General features: G+C 43.2%; 1 protein-coding gene across 3 annotated transcripts in view; it reads left to right on the forward strand.

Moving 5' to 3' along the window:
- Window positions 1–17194, forward strand: part of DYM (dymeclin) — a 343795-nt gene that overhangs the window by 288154 nt on the left and 38447 nt on the right. For 2 of the 3 annotated variants that reach the window (XM_039228828.1, XM_039228829.1), the window contains exon 16: window positions 1495–1608. In XM_039228828.1, coding sequence (XP_039084759.1) covers window positions 1495–1608 — 114 coding nt within the window. Of the gene's footprint in view, window positions 1–1494; window positions 1609–16628; window positions 16746–17194 lie in introns of all 3 variants that reach the window. The other variant, XM_039228827.1, reaches the window with a different exon arrangement.

Here is a 17194-nt window from a genome sequence, read left to right on the forward strand (position 1 = left end):
TTCGTTCAGCTGCAGTTCCTCGCAATGTATGTTATTCATGACTGTAAATCTCGATTTAACCAAGTAGAGCCTCTAAGATGGAGGATTGGTAAGAGTCCTGCAAAGGAGCCAGAAATCCAAGGCAGTGAATATAAAGACATGTGACAAAAAGGAAATGGCAGAGCCGGTGTCCCCCTCGTGCTGGAACAGATGCCACATGACAGGGTGAAAACACTGATGAGCCCTCCTCGTCTCACAGGAGACGGTGGCAGAAAGGTCGTCGAGCAGGGCGTTTGCGTCGCGTGCTTCTATTTACTGTGATGGACGGTGCTTTGACTCTGACTGATACTGTGTCTGCTGTTGATAATGTGAAGCCTTTGTGATGAGTAAGACCCAGGATTGTTAGTCATCCAGATTCATTTTAATGATCTTAATGAGTAGAAAAAGGTATTTTGTACCTGCAGTTAGGTAATTTTTTTAAACTAGCTTTTCACTTTCACACATAAAATAGAAAACCTATAAATGAAAATATTCAACTTTCTAATGAAACAAATTATTATATTTTTATGCGTCTGACTGTAAATACTTAGGTTGTTCTCTTGAATTAAAAAATGGCCTATAGTCTTCTTAATTTATTAACATCTTGATCTTAAAATGATTTCCTAAAAAAAAAAAATAATGGCATTCTTTTAGTTTTTAGTGACTATTTTTAAATTAAAAAAAAACTTTTTTAGCATTTATTTATTTTTGAGAGACAGAGCATGAGTGGGGGAGGGGCAGAGAAAGAGAGAAGGAAACACAGAATCCAAAGCAAGCTCCAGGCTCTGAGCTGTTACCACAGAGCCTGATGCGGGGCTCGAACCCACGAACCACAAGATCATTACCCGAGCTGAAGTTGGACACTTAACTGACTGAGCCACCCAGATGACCCTTTAGTGACCAATATTAAAGGACAGTGTTATTTGCAGAGCACCTCTATTGTTAGCATCTTGCTGCCTAGTTCAGGCTGTGCTGTGACATGAAACAAAAGCAGTTCTAGCTTGCTGTTGATTCTCCCTGCTGATCAGCAATAAGAGTGTGGCGAATACATTCCACTAATAAATGATCCCCCAAATATCATTTTAGCCATTAGCTTCAAATTGCTTTCTAATTAAGCCTTTTTTTTTTTTTGAGAGTTACCAGTCAGTAAGCCTCAAAATTGACAGATTTTAAGCTTTAGCTTTTTCTTCCCACCTTCTGATGGGTGCCACCCTCTCAATGCAATATAAATAAATGCAAGGGGAGGCAGCACACTGAAAGAGCAGAACCCCGGAGGCTTGCTTAAGCCACAGCATGGGTCATCCGCCTGGAATGTTCAGACGCTGGCTCTGTCTCAGCCATCAAACCCTTTGAGAGAGGACCACATGCAGGAGAGCTAGCGGAGTAAAGCCGGGTCACTCTAGGAGATGGGCCTGCCATGTGAGAAAGGCAGCATGTACATCTGCTTGTTTAAAAAAATAATGCTTTTCATTCCAGGTGATCACCTTCTTCAGTTCAAGGTTGCTGCAAGCTGGAGCCGAGCTCTCCGTGGAACGGGTCCTGGAAATCATCAAGCAGGGGGCCGTCGCGCTGCCCAAAGACAGGCTGAAGGTAAGACTGTGAAGGAAATGTGAGCTTGTGTCACTTGGTATAAATATTAATTAGTATCTGAGCAGGCTCTACTCAGAGTCCTACCACTTACCAGTACTTGTGCTAGAAAAGGTTCTTTACTGCCTCCTCTGCTCCGTGCTGGTTCACAGAACTGTGATGCAGAGAGATTCTGACAGTTTTCCAGAAGAAAACAGCCAAAGAAGGACTAACACCTTCATACCACGCCATATACTGTGAATAAAGAAGCACCTTACTTTTTTAGTCCAGTGAAATAAGTCAATCTTACAAGTATCAAGGGCTGATGAGAAGGCCCTGGTGGTGGTGACTACAGACTGGGCCACACGTAGTGGTCGCTCAGCGCCCTGTGGAGTTCCAAGTGTCTTGCGGCATTAACTCCTTAAATCCACACAACCCTTGGAGGTGTGTGGTAGTGTCTCACTCTAACTTTTCAGATGGAGAAACTGATGCACAGAGAGGTTAAACAACTTCCCCAAAACCACACAACCAGAACACTGTGGAACTGGGAGGTTCATATGCAGTCTGGCTCCAAAGTGCATGCTCAGAACCCCCACACCATTCACTGTCTGCCTGCACATGGCTCCGGAAACAGAAGCGTCTCTTGGAAGAGGGAGGGGAAATAGGGTATCTTATGGAGGCACCTAACATTTGCACATTCAGTGTGTTTCCAAGGTCATCTCGTGAAATGAAACTCATCCTCTAAGCCTATTTTTTAATTTTCTCCTAAAAAAAAAAAAGATGTAAAGGGAGTATTTTGTGACTATACAGTATTGTAGCACATTTTTGCTTTAACGCTTCTCTTCAGTGTTTGCCTCATTACCTCTAATTTTTCTGGAGTGCTCCTTCCAAATTGAAAACACAGGGCATCGTAGTGGATGTTTGGCCTTCTTCATCATAGTGTTTTATCACAACCAACTTCTGTTCCAGAGTTACTGTTTGGGGGGCTGTGTTTTTTAGCGCTATCACAGAACCACCGCTTCTGAATGCTTGAGAGAGATTGTTGTAGGATATGAAAATATTGTCAGTTATAACAAGTTATAACAGCAGAGTTTGTAAAATAACAGCACATTAGTCATCGTGACCACTCCCACAAGTCCCATGGAAAGTAAACAGCAGTGAGGTCTGTTTAGTAGCTAAAATGGCGCCACCGTGTGGCAATAACAGAAACCGATTACAGTTCACCAGACCCTCCAGCTTTGACTTGACTCTCTTCCTGACAATTCTTTAAAAGTAAGGAGTTCACATTGTTTCCATTCTTACATAAAGTAAGACTTTCTAGGCTTTTGTTTTTGGAGGGTGTGTGTGTGTGTGCACGCATGCACACACGCTCACGTGCTGTGTCCAATTTACTTGAACTACACCATGGGAATGAGTTTAAAAACCCATGAACGGCACCTGGGTGGCTCAGGTCATGATCTCATGTCCGTGGGTTCGAGCCCCGTGTCGGGCTCTTTGCTGACATCTAGCTCAGAGCCTGGAGCCTGCTTTGGATTCTGTGTCTCCCTCTCTCTCTGCCCCTCCCCCGTTCGCTCTGTGTCTCTCAAAAATAAAAAGACATAAAACAAAACCATGAAGATTGGAGTGGCTGCTTACAGGATATAGTGGATCTTGGTATCTAAGCTAAGTCAGTAGAGAAGTGGAGATATCAGGAGGCTGGAAGGAAAGGGTCACAGAAGTATCTGGAAGGGAATTTGAATGGGATCAAAGAGGGAGTGCAGTGGAAATAAATGGAAATGGGGCTAAAGAACAGTGTATTTAGACCAAAGATTGCAGAAGTGGAGCTCGTCTTGGTGATGACGAGGGTCTGAAGTTTTGTGCCTGTGAATGGAAGTCAATACGGTTGAGCCAGTTAGTGAACTGGAAGCCAGGGGTGGGCTGGTCATTCATGTAGGCTTCATAGTCCCTCAGGATGTTAGGTCATGGGTGTAAAGAAAGACTATGAGCCAGATGCTACAGTCAGTCAGTGGCAGTAGGTGGCAGGTGCACACAGACGAGACAAAGCTGGTACCAGCCTCCTATGAGCAGAGCCTTCTGCTTAAGGATAGAGGAATAATAACTAGGAGACAATAATGAAAACAAAGAGGGCACCAGCCCCCACTTCCGACCCTGAAGTCTGGAATGTGAAAGAATGAGCAGCCTCTAACTTCCAAAGGCTCCAGGGGAATTGGAGCCCCAAGGGGAGAGCTGAGTTTCAGCTGAAGAAGAAGTAAGAAGGGAAGATTCCATGCAGGGACTGAGGACGTAGAGAAACTTAACAGCCGTGAAACGGGCTCAGAAGGGCACTGCGGAGTATGGGAGCAACGTGACCAAGCGTCACGCTGGTAAAGCAGGCGGGGTGCAGGCACAGGCGAGGTTACAGTAAAGACGCTGTAACCCACGTAAGGTGAGGAATAGAGGATGTATAACCTAGAGAAGAAAAGACTTCAGGAAAACATAAAGACTGTGCAACGGCTTTCAGGATTATTTTGTAAAAGAGGAGCTAAGCAGTTCACTGTAGGCCCAAGGACAGTGGGTAGAAATTGAACCAAGACAGGTACTAGTTCAACCTAAGAAAATGTTTCCTGACAACTTAAGTTGTTTAGCAGCCCAGACGCGGCTCTAGGAAGTCGCGAAGTATTCACAACAAAGTCTGGATGGTAAGCATAGGAAGAGCACCAGACGGCAGGGGGACTCAATCCATAACATAAGAAAAAAGGTTGAAAGAGTTTCTATTATAAAGTTACAGGCGCGCCTGGGTGGCTCAGTCGGTTAAGCATCCACCTCTTGACCTGGACTCAGGTCCTGATCGCACGGAGTTGGAGCCCTGCACTGGGCTCTGTGCTGACATCGTGGAGCCTGCCTGGGATATTCTCATATTCTCTCTCCCTCTCTCTCTCTCTCCCTCCCTCCCTCCCTCTCTCTCTCTCTCTCTGTCTCTTCTCCACTCGCACTCTTGTTGCTCTCTCTCAAACTTAAAACAACTATTTTTTTTTAAGTTATAAAAGATGATCCCAAAAATTTCTTGCAGTTAACAGTCTGGATTTCCATCTTCCAAAATTTCATGAAGAATTTTTGTAGAGCAGCGCCCTAGTAACACCCTCCTCCTCTTCAAAATGACTTAGAGGTGAGCACCCAGCCGCTGCAAGGAACCTGAGTCCTTGGGCAGGAACCTGAGACCAGGCACGTCTAGCCCCCGGCTGCCATTCCAGTCCCTGCTCTCCATACTTCCCTTTCCCTGCCCAGTGATCCAGCCAGCCAGAATGATCTCTGTGCCTTCTGCCTCCTCCTTCCCGCACGTTTAGATTTGTTTACACGGTTCTCTCTTCCCAGGGTCTCAGCCCGTCACCCCTTTGCTTTTTGCTTACCCATCCTAAGCATCTTAAGGCCTTGCTGAGTTTGTGAACTGTTAATGAAACCGTTCCTTTTACTTCTCACCCTATATAGGCTTCCTTCCTCTAAATACCCACGGCATTTGCTACTTATATTTGGTGAGACTCCTGGCCCCTTCCACCCTGTCCATAGTTGCTCAAACGTTCTCTCTCTCCCACTCAACCTTGAAGAGGAAGGCTCATGTCCTGGTCATCTGTATCCCCTTGATGCGTACTAAGGTGTCTTATATATAATAGTTACTCAGTAAATATGATGAGAAGATGAATGAAATGCTCACTTTACATGCTCTAAAAGGAAACAGGGACTTATTGGAATTCAAGGGTTCAGGAGTAAAATTTTATATCTCCAGATGTGCTTTTCTCATTTTTATTCTACCTTCCTCTTCACAATTTTAATTCATTTAATTCTCTCTCTCCCTGTATGTGTCAGGCTCCATACTAGACTGTAGATAGAGCAATGGACAAAACAGATAAAACTGCCTGTCTTCATAGAGCTTATTTTTTGGTAGGGGAATGGAAACCAGATAAGTAAGTAAAATATTTGCTGTTCTAGGTAGCAGTAGATGGGAGGGAAAATACAGAAGAGGAGGAGGAGGATGGACAGCATTGGGAAGGAAGCTGTTTTGGAAGGCGTGGGCAGAAGATTGTTGAATCAGTACTGCCTTGCTATTTTTTGTCTTACATTTTCTTTTAAAACAATTTTAGACTTACCAGAAAAGTTGCAAAAACAGTAAGTAGAGTTCATATAAACCCTTCATCCAGGTTTCCCTAATGTTAACAACACATGTAACTGAAGTACAACATCAGAACCAGAAAATCGGGGCGCCTGGGTGTCTCAGTCAGTTAAGTGTCTGACTTTAGCTCAGGTCATGATCCCCTGGTTGGTCAGTTCGAGCTCTGAATTGGGCTCTGTGCTGGCAGCTCTGAGCCTGGAGCCTGCTTCAAATTGAGAGCCTCCCTCTCTCTCTGCCCCTCCCTGCTCATCTCTCTCTCAAAAATAACATTAAAAAATTTTTAATTAAAAAAAAAAACAAAATTAACTTTAAGTATACCACTATTACCTGAACTACAGACCTTAAGTGAATATTACTATTTTTCTATTATATTTCTATTACTAGTGTTTATTCTGCTCCTTACTCCTATCCAGATCCCACTTAGTATTTTGCTGTCATGTTTCCTTACTCTCCGCAATCTTCTGTGACCTTTCATGACCTTGACATTGTGGATGGTGCTACTTAGTTGTTTTGCGGAATGTCCCTGAGTTTGGGGTTTTCTCGTGATTACATTGAAATTCTGCATATTCGATCAAAATACGCATAGAATATGCCTTCTTAGTGCATAGAATCAGGAGGCACCTGGTGTCAACCTGTCTCACTCCTAACGATGGTTCTCCCTGATCGTTTAGTTGGCGTGGTGTCTGCCAGATTTCTCCTGGAAAAAGTCATTGTTTTTCCCTTTACAATTGATTACTATCTTAGGTGTGAGACTTTGCTAAAATCCTGTTTCTCCTCAGAATTTTTGCCTCCTGAATTTATCATCCATCAGTGGATCTTAACTCACAGTTACTACTGTGCTGTTTACCTAATGATAACTTTGTATTTTGTTATAGAGTATAATGCAGTACTATCACTTATTTATTTTGTTGCTCAAATTGTTCTAGCTTTGGCCAGTGGGAGCTCTTCCAGGTATGATGCTCGCATCCTGTGGCATGCCCCAATCTTGTTTTGAGCGCACCTTTACTTTTCTGGGGTACAAGATGCCCAAGACTCAGCTCATGTTTTTCCTATGCCAGATCTGGAATCAACCACTTCTCCAATGAGCTCTGGTTCCTTTTTTTTTTTTTAAATAAATAGTATTTAGGAGACAAGACCTCGGCACTAGACAGCCGTCTTCTTAGAACTTTATGCACCCTCTGCTCACTCTACCTTTCCCCATCTCCTTTCTGTTCTGTGGACAGCTAGTGCTCCCTCACTCTGCTGTCATACCAAATACTTTTCTTCTTTTATATCTGTCCCTCCCCTGTGATAAACCTTAGCCCCTTTCTTTTGGATTATTGCTCACTAATTGTGTCTTTAGTCCATTTTTTTTCCTATCCACCCCAATCCCAGACTTTATTTTCTAATTCCTTTGGTGAATGCCCCTGGCCCAAGGGCCCCTCCACGGACCATAGCAGATATTGAAAGCTAATTCATTCACTCTAGTACTCACCTGAAAGCAAAATGAATTACAGTATACAGGCTATATGTTTGAATGTTAATAGGTTGTTCATTCATTATACTGTGTTTAGAAAGAAAGTGTTCACTATATTTGAGACAGTAACATATAAATGAAAATATGACTCTTTGTTTTTTGGGATTATGGTTAAAGAGAGAGATTGATTGATCTGTAGGAGGTCCCAGGCTAGTTCACTCTTATTTAGAGCAAGATCTTGGAGACCAAGGTCATGGATAAATCCCTTAGATGCCAGTTCATTTTGTTATGAAACATAGCAAGAAACTGTATGCCTGACTTCAGATTACCGTCTCACTCTGTGTTTGCAAGAGGGGCTGATGAGGGAGGAGGGATGATTCTTTAAAAAAAAAGAAAAAGAAAGAAAGAAAGAAAAGAAAGCAAACCATCCCCAGTACTAGAAAAGAAACTAAAGTTATATTTATTCACAGATGGTGAGTCATCCTCAGTTGGTTTAAATGATAGCACATTATTACCACAGATGTTACCAGAAGAAAAAAAAAAAAAAGGCTGTTTATCTTTATAATCAAGCCTTATCTCAATTATTTTAATCATCTTTTTGGATTGAGTGTTTATAATAAAACGAATCACTTAAAACCTCTAGAGTTTAATTCATAGAATACTGCTATATCTAGAGTTGATTGAAAATTCAAGCTGTGTGTTGAATAATATTTGCATTATACCACATGACAGCACATTATTGCCTTTTGGCTGGTTTACTAATATATACTGATAAAATAATTGTCTGGCATGTAATAATAGCTTTGTGTGCAAGATTGATGGAAAGGAGGGTGCTTTAAATTGGAAACGCTGTTGTAATAAGGTCTTTATGAAAGTATGGAAGTGTGTGCAGTTACTGATTTGTTCTTTCTGAAAATGTAAATTAAACATTAGGAAAATTCCAACTTCTTTTCAACTACCCTTTGGGTTGTTAAGAGGAGCACAGTGCTCCTTGCTCATGAGAAATAGTCAGCTAATGTCAGCTGAAGATGACGCAGAAGTTTTTGAAGTTCCCCTTGCATTATAGGACTGAAGCCAAATTTGTAGACAAGTTATTCTTCCAATTTTGGGCAAGTAAACATTAAGATCTGGAAGCCCGTGGCATAGTAATTGACTTCCAACCAAATAAAATATTTTTCAATCAAATGTTATTTGACATAGCCTTCTAAAATATTTGTGTAATATCCTGTGTGGGAACATATACTCTTTGGATAAATCTGTCTATATAGTTAAACAACTTGGCTGTTCAGAGTAAATAGTATTAATGTCATTCTAAACATCCTCTTCTTGCTGGTATTCCGTGAAGTCTGGGAAAGGCAATACCAGGTAATTAGTTTTTTCAGACTCTCCTGCATAAACAGAGACATAAAGAACAGGCTCTGAAATCCTGAGTCGCTTATTTCTCCTTTAGAGTTTGGAAGGAAATAAATAAAGTTAGTGTGTCCTCCGGGAGCTGAGTTAGAAGCCACAGCTCAAAGTTCCCACTGTCTGCGTCCACACCGGGCCGCGCTCCTGACTCCCATGCGCAATCAGAGTGTCCTGACGATGGATCAGAAGGCAGCCAGTCCTGTGCGAGTTCTCCTACCGCTGCCATACACCCTCATATTCAGCTGAATAAAGTCCCCGGGTTCCCTCTTTTCTTTGATTTCGTGAGTGATCTGTAATTTGAGAAATAAAAATTTTACCGTATCTAGTGTTTGAAAATTAGGCCGTTTTTCAGGGGGAATTAACCAGAAGATAACATCCCTTTTTTCATAAATAGGAAGGTATGGAATAATGTAAGTCACTGACATTACTTGAACTTCTCATCTCATTCACTTGATAAAGCATAGGAATTAAAGGTGAGTAGCCAGTTTCACCCCAAGTTATTTTTAAAGCTTTTATTTTATATTCACTTTTTGAATACTTTCTCTGTTGTTGGTTGTGTAAAGAGAAATCTAGTTAACTGAAAGTTCAAATTTTTAACAGCTTCTTAATACTGAATGGCTTCAAAACTACCCCCTTCCTCCTACGGGGAGTCTCTCCCCGTCCCCACCCCAAGTGGGTCCCCAGCTGTCTGTCCCCAGAGCTGATTTCTGAGGGCCACCCTGGCCTTCCCACCTGCTGCTGGGTGGCCTGCCACCAGGTCCCACACAAACTCCCGTCAGCAGGTCTGCAGCCACACTCTCCTGTGTCCTCATGGGTTTCTTCCCGTGGAAACGCGACCAGCCAACATCCTCTCCAAGTCAGAAGTGCCATCAGCTCTGTGAATCCTAAGTGTTTCCCAAATCTCTCCTTGGCCTCCACGCCCCCACTCCCCGCTTTGCTTCCCCACATCTCAGGCGGTCTGTTACCGCCTCCCCACAACCTCCCCACTGGCGCCCCCCGTGTCCCCCTCCTCCCGAGGCCGAGGCTCTCTCGTGGCCCAGCACACAGGGCCCCCCGGAGCGTCGCTCTCGGCTCCGGTTCTTGTTTCCCTGTGGATCTTGCCTCCTGCCTCCTCTCCTTCCACCGCCTGGCGGCTCCGCGTCTTTCTGTCGGATGAACTGCTTGGGCTTCAGGTCCCAGCGCAGGCCGTTCCCTTCCCCTGCAGCCCGCCCCGGTTCACCCCGGCCACACAGTCACAGCGGAAATGAACGTTTCCACTCCACCTCTCGCTCCCTCCCAGGCCGCCTCTCCGCCCGAATCCTGGCTGCTTCTCCTTCAGTCCTTCAGCTCTCTGTACCCATCGCACAGCCTTAGAGCAGAGCATGCAAAGGACTTACTCTCAGCCGGGTCAAAGTGAGGGTTGTCGCCGTGGCCTGCTGTACTGAGGACCCCTCGGCCCAGGCTTTGGGGTGCAGAATGGGAAGGTGGGGGCTGTGCCTGCCCTTAGCGCTCAGCTCTCCCAGTTGATTGGTTCCCCTGCATTTTGCCCTCTTTCCGCCATTCCCTTGTTCCTTTACTAAATTTTCTTCATCCGCATTTATAGTACATGCAGCATTCAAATAACACATTGTAACTTTTAAGCATGGTTTGACTGTTTATTCCGTCCTCAGCTAGGCCACTTTAAACACGACATTGCCAGGGCAGTGATGGGCAAATACAGGTGTATAAGACACCAGGTGTTTTGTCCTCAAAACAACGGTCACATTTCAGGAGAGAAAAGACACAGCTTGCAAAGATCCGTGCTGCATGTCGAATGACTAGTATAGAAGTTCAGTTCCGGGGGAGGCCAGAGCAGGGAAAGGGGACATCGCTGGGAAGGTTTGAAGGAGAAACCTGGACTTGATCTTCTCTGTCCTGAAGGGATGGTGAGGCTTCCCTGGGCTGAGATGAAAAAGAAGTCTGGGCAGAGGAATGCATGGGTGAGTGAAAGAGAAGACCCGAGGCAAGTTCAGCTTTGTGTCCCACTGAAAAAATAAGATTCTCGTAATTCTGTGGTTGGTGTCATTTAGTGACACACTAATGTCATTAGTGGCTTTTAAATTTTTTTGACCACCACCCACAGCAAAACTGCATCTTACACACATTTCTATACAACTGAGACAAAAGTTTCATAAAAGAGAAACATTTCATTTGTCCTTAGTAAACATGATGAACTTCCTTTCCTTTTTTTTAATTGCCAGGCAGACCCATTAAATCAATGTAATGGTCCACTGTTACTTAGTGACTCGGTTTTTGAAATAAGCATTAAGTCATTGGGTTGTTTTTTGTTTTTTAAGTTTATTTTATCTACTTACTTTTTTAAATTTATTTCTGAGAGAGAGAGAGAGACAGAGACAGAGGCAGCGTGAGCAGGGGAGGGTCAGAGAGAGAGAGAGAAATACAGAATCTGAAGCAGGCTCCAGGCTCTGAGCTAGCTGTCAGCACAAAGCCCCACACGGGGCTTGAACCCACGAACCATGGGATCATGACCTGAGCCGAAGTTGGACGCTTAACCGACTGAGCCACCCAGGCATGCCATCTACTTAGCATGCATGCCAGTAGGGCATGGGCAGAGAGAGGCAGGGGAAGAGAATCCCAGACAGGCTCTGGGCTGTTAGCACGGAGCCTGACTCAGGGCTCCATCCCAGGAACCACAAGATCATGACCTGAGCCGAAGTCAAGAGTTCAATGCTTAACCAAGTGAACCATCCAGGCACCCCTAGATCATTGGTTTTCAGAGCATAGCCCTTGTACCAGCAGCACCAGCATCCCATAGAACTTGTTAGAAGTGGACATTCTCGGGCCCCCAGAATTCCTGAAGTCAAAGCTCTGGGGCTGGGACCCAGTTCTCTGCGTTTTAACAAGCGCCAAGGTGGTGTCTGGTGTTAGTTCAAGTTTGCAAAGCACAGCAAGTGTTAATTCATCCCAACGCACCAGCCCCAACTGCTCCACTCTGAGGGCCTTTGTACTGGTTTCCCTTCCCTGCCTCAACTGCTCTCTCTGATGTCTGCACACCCCCTTCATGTATTCACTCGCCCAAGCAACTGATGGCTGACTCCCTGAGAGCTACCCTGGCCTCTGGTTCCAGCGCTCACACTCCCTGTCCCCCTAATTCTACTGTATTCTTTTTCTTCCTCTGCATTATTTATCCTTTGCATGTACTTACTTTTTATTCCTTTTTAATCTTTATTCTTCTTCTCCCACATAATGGAAGCTCCATGAGGGCAGGGACCTTCACGCTTTGTTAATCTGATGTACCTGAAACTATATTAGCACATTAGGGCACTTCCATATTTGCTGAATGGAAGGGAGGCAGCACAGAAGGGGGTCTGTTGACCACTGGCTGGTGGTCTGAGATGCTGCTTCAGGTCAACATTCTGCTTTGGAGAACAGCTCTCCATAGACTTCTTGCAGAGTCCACTTTCCTGCCAAAACACTGTAGCAGAGCAAAGGTCAAAAGCAGGAGCCCTCATCACCTTGCTGGAATAGTTCCATTTTTGAAGCCTATAATACAGTTCCACACTCTGTATTCTGAGCACTACAAACCCTGATCTGACCTCCACTTCAGTGCACACATCAACAGGATACTGCCCGTGCAGATTGACCTCCCTAAATTTTTCATACTATCTCTTCTTGGCCGTTGCTCACACTGATTTCATTTTGGTTCAAGCAGAGGAAACTATTCAGATAAGTGACCTCATTCTATTTCTGAATCTTTCTTGGAAAGGGAAGAATGTGGTGGAGCTACCAGGCTCCTATGAGAAATACGGAGCCCCTGTTTGCTTCTTTCTGCCTGATCTCTCTCTTCCTCGGGATGCGTCGAGCGTGCATGTTCACAGGGCCAGACAGACACTGATAATAAGCTGCTCACGTTCCCATGGGGACGTTTGCGCTCCAGTGCCCGACACCACCCCACCAGCCAACAGCTAGCCTCTTCCTCACATCCAGTCTGCTGCTAGCCTAGAACTACTTTAGTGGTTCCAATGGCCTCGTTTGACTTTTCGACTTAATTTTTTGTGTGTACTATTTTCTCTCTTCTTTTTTTTGTTTACTGTTAATATCTTAATATTCATTTTTATTTTTTTAGGATATATATATATCTTTTTTAATACTTCCAAAGAGAATTTTTTAAAGAAGTATGTTTTGCCACGATATACAGAGTTTTTTTAAAATAGTTTATCGTCCAGTTGGTTTCCATATAACACCCAGCGCTCATCCCAACAAGTGCCCTCCTCCATGCCCATCACCCCCCTTCCCCTCCCCCAACCCCCATCAGCCCTCAGTTTGTTCTCAGCATTCAAGAGTCTCTCATGGTTTGCCTCTCTCCCTCTCTCCCACTATTTTTCCCCTTCTCCTCCCCCACGGTCCTCCGTTAAGTTCCTCCTAATCCTCCTATACGTGCAAACATGATATTTGTCCTTCTCTGCCTGATTTATTTCGCTCAGCATAACACCCTCAAGGTCCATCCATGTTGCTACACATGGCCAGATTTCATTATTTCTCATTGCCATGAAGTATTCCATAGTATAGATAAACCACATCTTCTTGATCCATTCGTCCGTTGATGGACACTTAGGCTCTTTCCATGTTTTAGCTATTGTTGAGAGTGCTGCTATGAACATTGGGGTACATGTGCTCCTATGCATCAGCATTTCTGTATCCCTTGGGTAAATTCCTAGCAGTGATATTGCTGAGTCATAGGGGAGTTCTATTGTTAATTTAATGAGAAACCTCCACACTGTTTTCCAGAGGGGCTGTACCAGTTTACATTCCCACCAACAGTGTAGGAGGGGGCCCGTTTCTCCACATCCTCGCCAGCATCTAGAGTCCTCTCACCTGCTCATTTTAGCCACTCTGACCAACGTGAGGTGGTATCTCAGTGTGGTTTTGATTTGTATTTCCCTGATGAGGAGGGATGCTGGGTATCGTTTCATGTGTCTGCTGGCCATCTGGTGTCCTCTTTGGAGAAGTGTCTGTTCATATCTTCTGCCCATTCCTTCACTGGATTGTTTGTTTTTTGGGTGTGCAGTTTGGTGAGTCCCTTATAGATTTTATCAATTCTTTTTCACTTGTGGGTGGATTCTAGGAAGTACTACGTGTAAAAGTTACGGGTCTGGGCTGGACTTCCATCCTAAAAAGAAAAGGGGGGGGGGGTGGACAATGGCTGCATTCCTACCGAGGTTCCCCTAGACCCAGAATGATCTCTGCAGAAGTTTAAAAAGTCAGAGCGGCTCTCCCTCCTGTTCCAAGCTCCTCGAGTTTCTTGTCCAGTAAAAACAAGGATCAAGTCTTACTCCTAAGTTACTTTTGTCTCTCGTGGAACAATAAACACAAGATCATTGGTGGTTCAGGAGGCCACTGGATAATACTGGCGGCTGATTTTTAGGACCATTCGACCCCCATGTGAGGACTGTCTTAGGAGATACATGCTCTCAAGTGCACGTGCACACACACACACTCCCAACACACTCATGTGCAGGATGTTGTTCTAGCTTTCCGAGTCGCCAGTCGGCACGTGGGAAGGAAGCAGATGGGAAATCTTAGCCAAGGAGAGTCAGTCCCTCAGTAGAATCCCTCAGAGCAGTTTTTCAGGGCAAGAACGGGAGGAAGCACGAGAGGACTTGGGGATGTTAGAATCCTTTCTGTCTGGGTCTTATGGAAGAACACACCTGCTGTTCCATTGATCTGCGTGTCTGTTTTTGTGCCAGTGCCATACTGTCTTGATGATTACAGCTTTACAATAGATCTGCTTCTCCTTCCATCAAGGTGAGGGTTCCAAGAGAACGTACACAGTCGCACAGAGCACTGTTTTCAAGTGCTGATTTCTGGGTCTCCCCTCAGATTCTGACCCAGTGGTTTGGTGCGAAATTTGGGAATCCGTCATTTTAAATGCTTCTCTGAGTGGTCCAGATGATTTTTCCAGACTGAAGAATCACTATTGTATGGCCTGGTTTCCTCCGAATCCTTGCCCTCACAAAAACTAAGGAGATGATGGCTAGGGTTACTGGTTAGCCTTGGTGGGATCAGAGAGGTTTTATCTTCCTTTCCTATAAAACACTAACACCTCTTACATGATGAGCTGTAAAATAGAAGACTTCTTTAACATGTAACCCAGACAGAAGATACCACAGTTATTTTATAAATTAGTCAGTAGCAAAAAATTAAAGTCTGTGTCTTTTAAAATGTTGCATCTGGTCTTCAGTCTGACATAAATATCCCTCTTTTGGCTTTTTTTTCCTTTGTTGTTTATTATCTAGTTCCCTTTATTGAGCCCTTGCTCTGTGCGGGGACTTCTGCTAGGTAGTTTTATATAGATATTCCTATTTAGTCTTCCCAACAACTGTGAGAAATACGAAAGTAATTTACCTTTCGCAAGTGTGGAAACAGCCTAAAGAGAATCTAATGGCTTGTCCGTGCTCATTTCAGTTCATCTTGTCTTGGAGCCATGAATTTCAGCTGTTCTTTCTTTTAAATCTTAAATTTTGGTCTCCTAATTCACAAACCTATTTGCCTAGTAGATCAATATGTTTAACCTTAAAGCATTCGTAATATACCTAGTTAAGTTCTTGGTTTAGACAGTATCTTATTCAGTGTTGTAGAGTGACCTTATGTTTGAAATTAGACTCATTGCTCCTTTATAGAGTACTCAAACGTACACAGAGTGTTTTCTCATACATAATATTGAAATTGCACTAAACGTGCAACAACTTTATGTCATACTTACTTTTCGAATAGCCATTCTTGATAAATAGCCTAACTCTTGGTATTTAATGTCTTACATTATTTTTGTTCCATTAAACATATGGTAGACTTGTAAGCAGTTGATAGGATGTTTTTTCCTTCCTTGTGGTGAATGAGAAGTAGATTAAACCTAGTTTTTACTTTGTGATCCCAGAGTATAAAATTTTAGTCTTCGTTTTCATTACATCTCAAATACAGTCTTGAAACCTAGAACACATAATTGAAAAGTGATAAAAATCTGGTTTTTCTATAGTCAAAGAATTTTTGCCCAGTTCTCTAAACCACGGTTTCCAGCGACCAAGGGACACACACACACATTTGCCACACAAGGGCAGCAATGGAAAATGTTGATACTCTTCCACTGGAAAGCTAATCTGTGTGGTTTTATCTTTAAATCTCTGCTATTGATTTTGATAGAGTTACTTTCTTTGGTATAGGCAGAAATTTGTGATTTACAAACTGACATTTGCTAAGGAGAGATTCCACTCTGGTGGTTAAAAAATTGAACCAGTTATCATTCTTCGTCTGTCTCAGTCTCAGCTTTTCCGTTAGGTTGGCCGTAGGATAATTACTGAGATGGTTCCATTCATTGCCTTTAGAGCTACTGTTCAAGCCCTTTGCTCTAATCCTTACAAAGTGTTTTGTAATGTAATTTATGACCAAAGAGAAAAGCTCCCCAATCATTACAAAATTATTCCTTTTTATTGGATAATAAGTGAAAGAATGAATTATTTCTGAAAAAAGGATGACTAACAAATTATAGTAATTTGTTCTGTGGGTTCTCCTTATTGGTACTCTCAAGCCAGAGAAAAAATAGAATGTTTTTAAGTGAAAGAATAAGAACACTAAATCATTGTGTTTGGCTCTAGTGATTTCTTAAAGAGATGTTCTTACTTGAGCATGCACTTCCCAAAAGTTTCTGAAAATTTCAAGGAGATAAAAGACTTTTTAAAGAAACCAAAGTCCACTACTATAATTCCTTACAGGTAGCAAAATTGGTCCGTTTGGAGGATGAAAACTTCTTTCTTTATGGCGGCTTTCATTTCTGGGGCGAGGTGGAAAGAGCAGTGATTGGTCCATAAGTAGTCACGCTGAGGATGCTGGGAACCCTCTGACCATACTCGCTGACGTTTCTTTGTACTGTGTTTGTTGGTTTTTGAGGGCTCATGGCCATGAAAGCCTAGTTCTGTGAAGAACGTGAACACTGGTGATGCCTATTAGTGAACTGGTGACACCTAATGAACTGATGTAACACTTTCTGTTTTCCTGCCAATTCAGAAATTGCCTCCCAGTTCCTTACTGGATTGTTGCCTGAGAACCCTAAGGGCAGCAAGAAGCACCTTAGGCAATGCATGGTAGTTGCAAGCAACTGAGTCCATTTTGAAAACTTGGAAGGTAAGGCCTTCATCGCAAGCACAGCTAAATTTACAAATTTGGACAAATATTTCAGGGGCTTTCTAATCTCTGACCAGTATAATGCTGATTAGTAAACTATGAAGGTCACCACCAGTATGCTCCTCTTAAAAGAATCAAATATACAGAAACTCCAGCATTAAAAATATGATAAATTATCGGCTAATTAATTATTTGTGTCCAGAAAGGATCTGTGCTCATCAAAAAGATTTTTCCGTGCTTTTTCAAAAAGAAATGACCTTATGACGTTTAAAATAAGGAAACAGTTTTTAATAAACACTTAAAGGCGGCTTTTCTTTGGCATCGAGTAAGTTAAACCTGATTTCTGTTGGTATCAAATTATATTATTGCTTACTAGTCTTAGTGAGATTGGAAGGAACACGTTTTACACCCATTTTCAGAAGAATGTTGAGTCCTAAGAATAATAGTAA

Source organism: Hyaena hyaena, unplaced genomic scaffold (genome assembly GCF_003009895.1).
Source record: "Hyaena hyaena isolate Hyena2069 unplaced genomic scaffold, ASM300989v1 scaffold_33, whole genome shotgun sequence".
In the NCBI taxonomy this organism is placed as follows: Eukaryota; Metazoa; Chordata; class Mammalia; order Carnivora; family Hyaenidae; genus Hyaena; species Hyaena hyaena.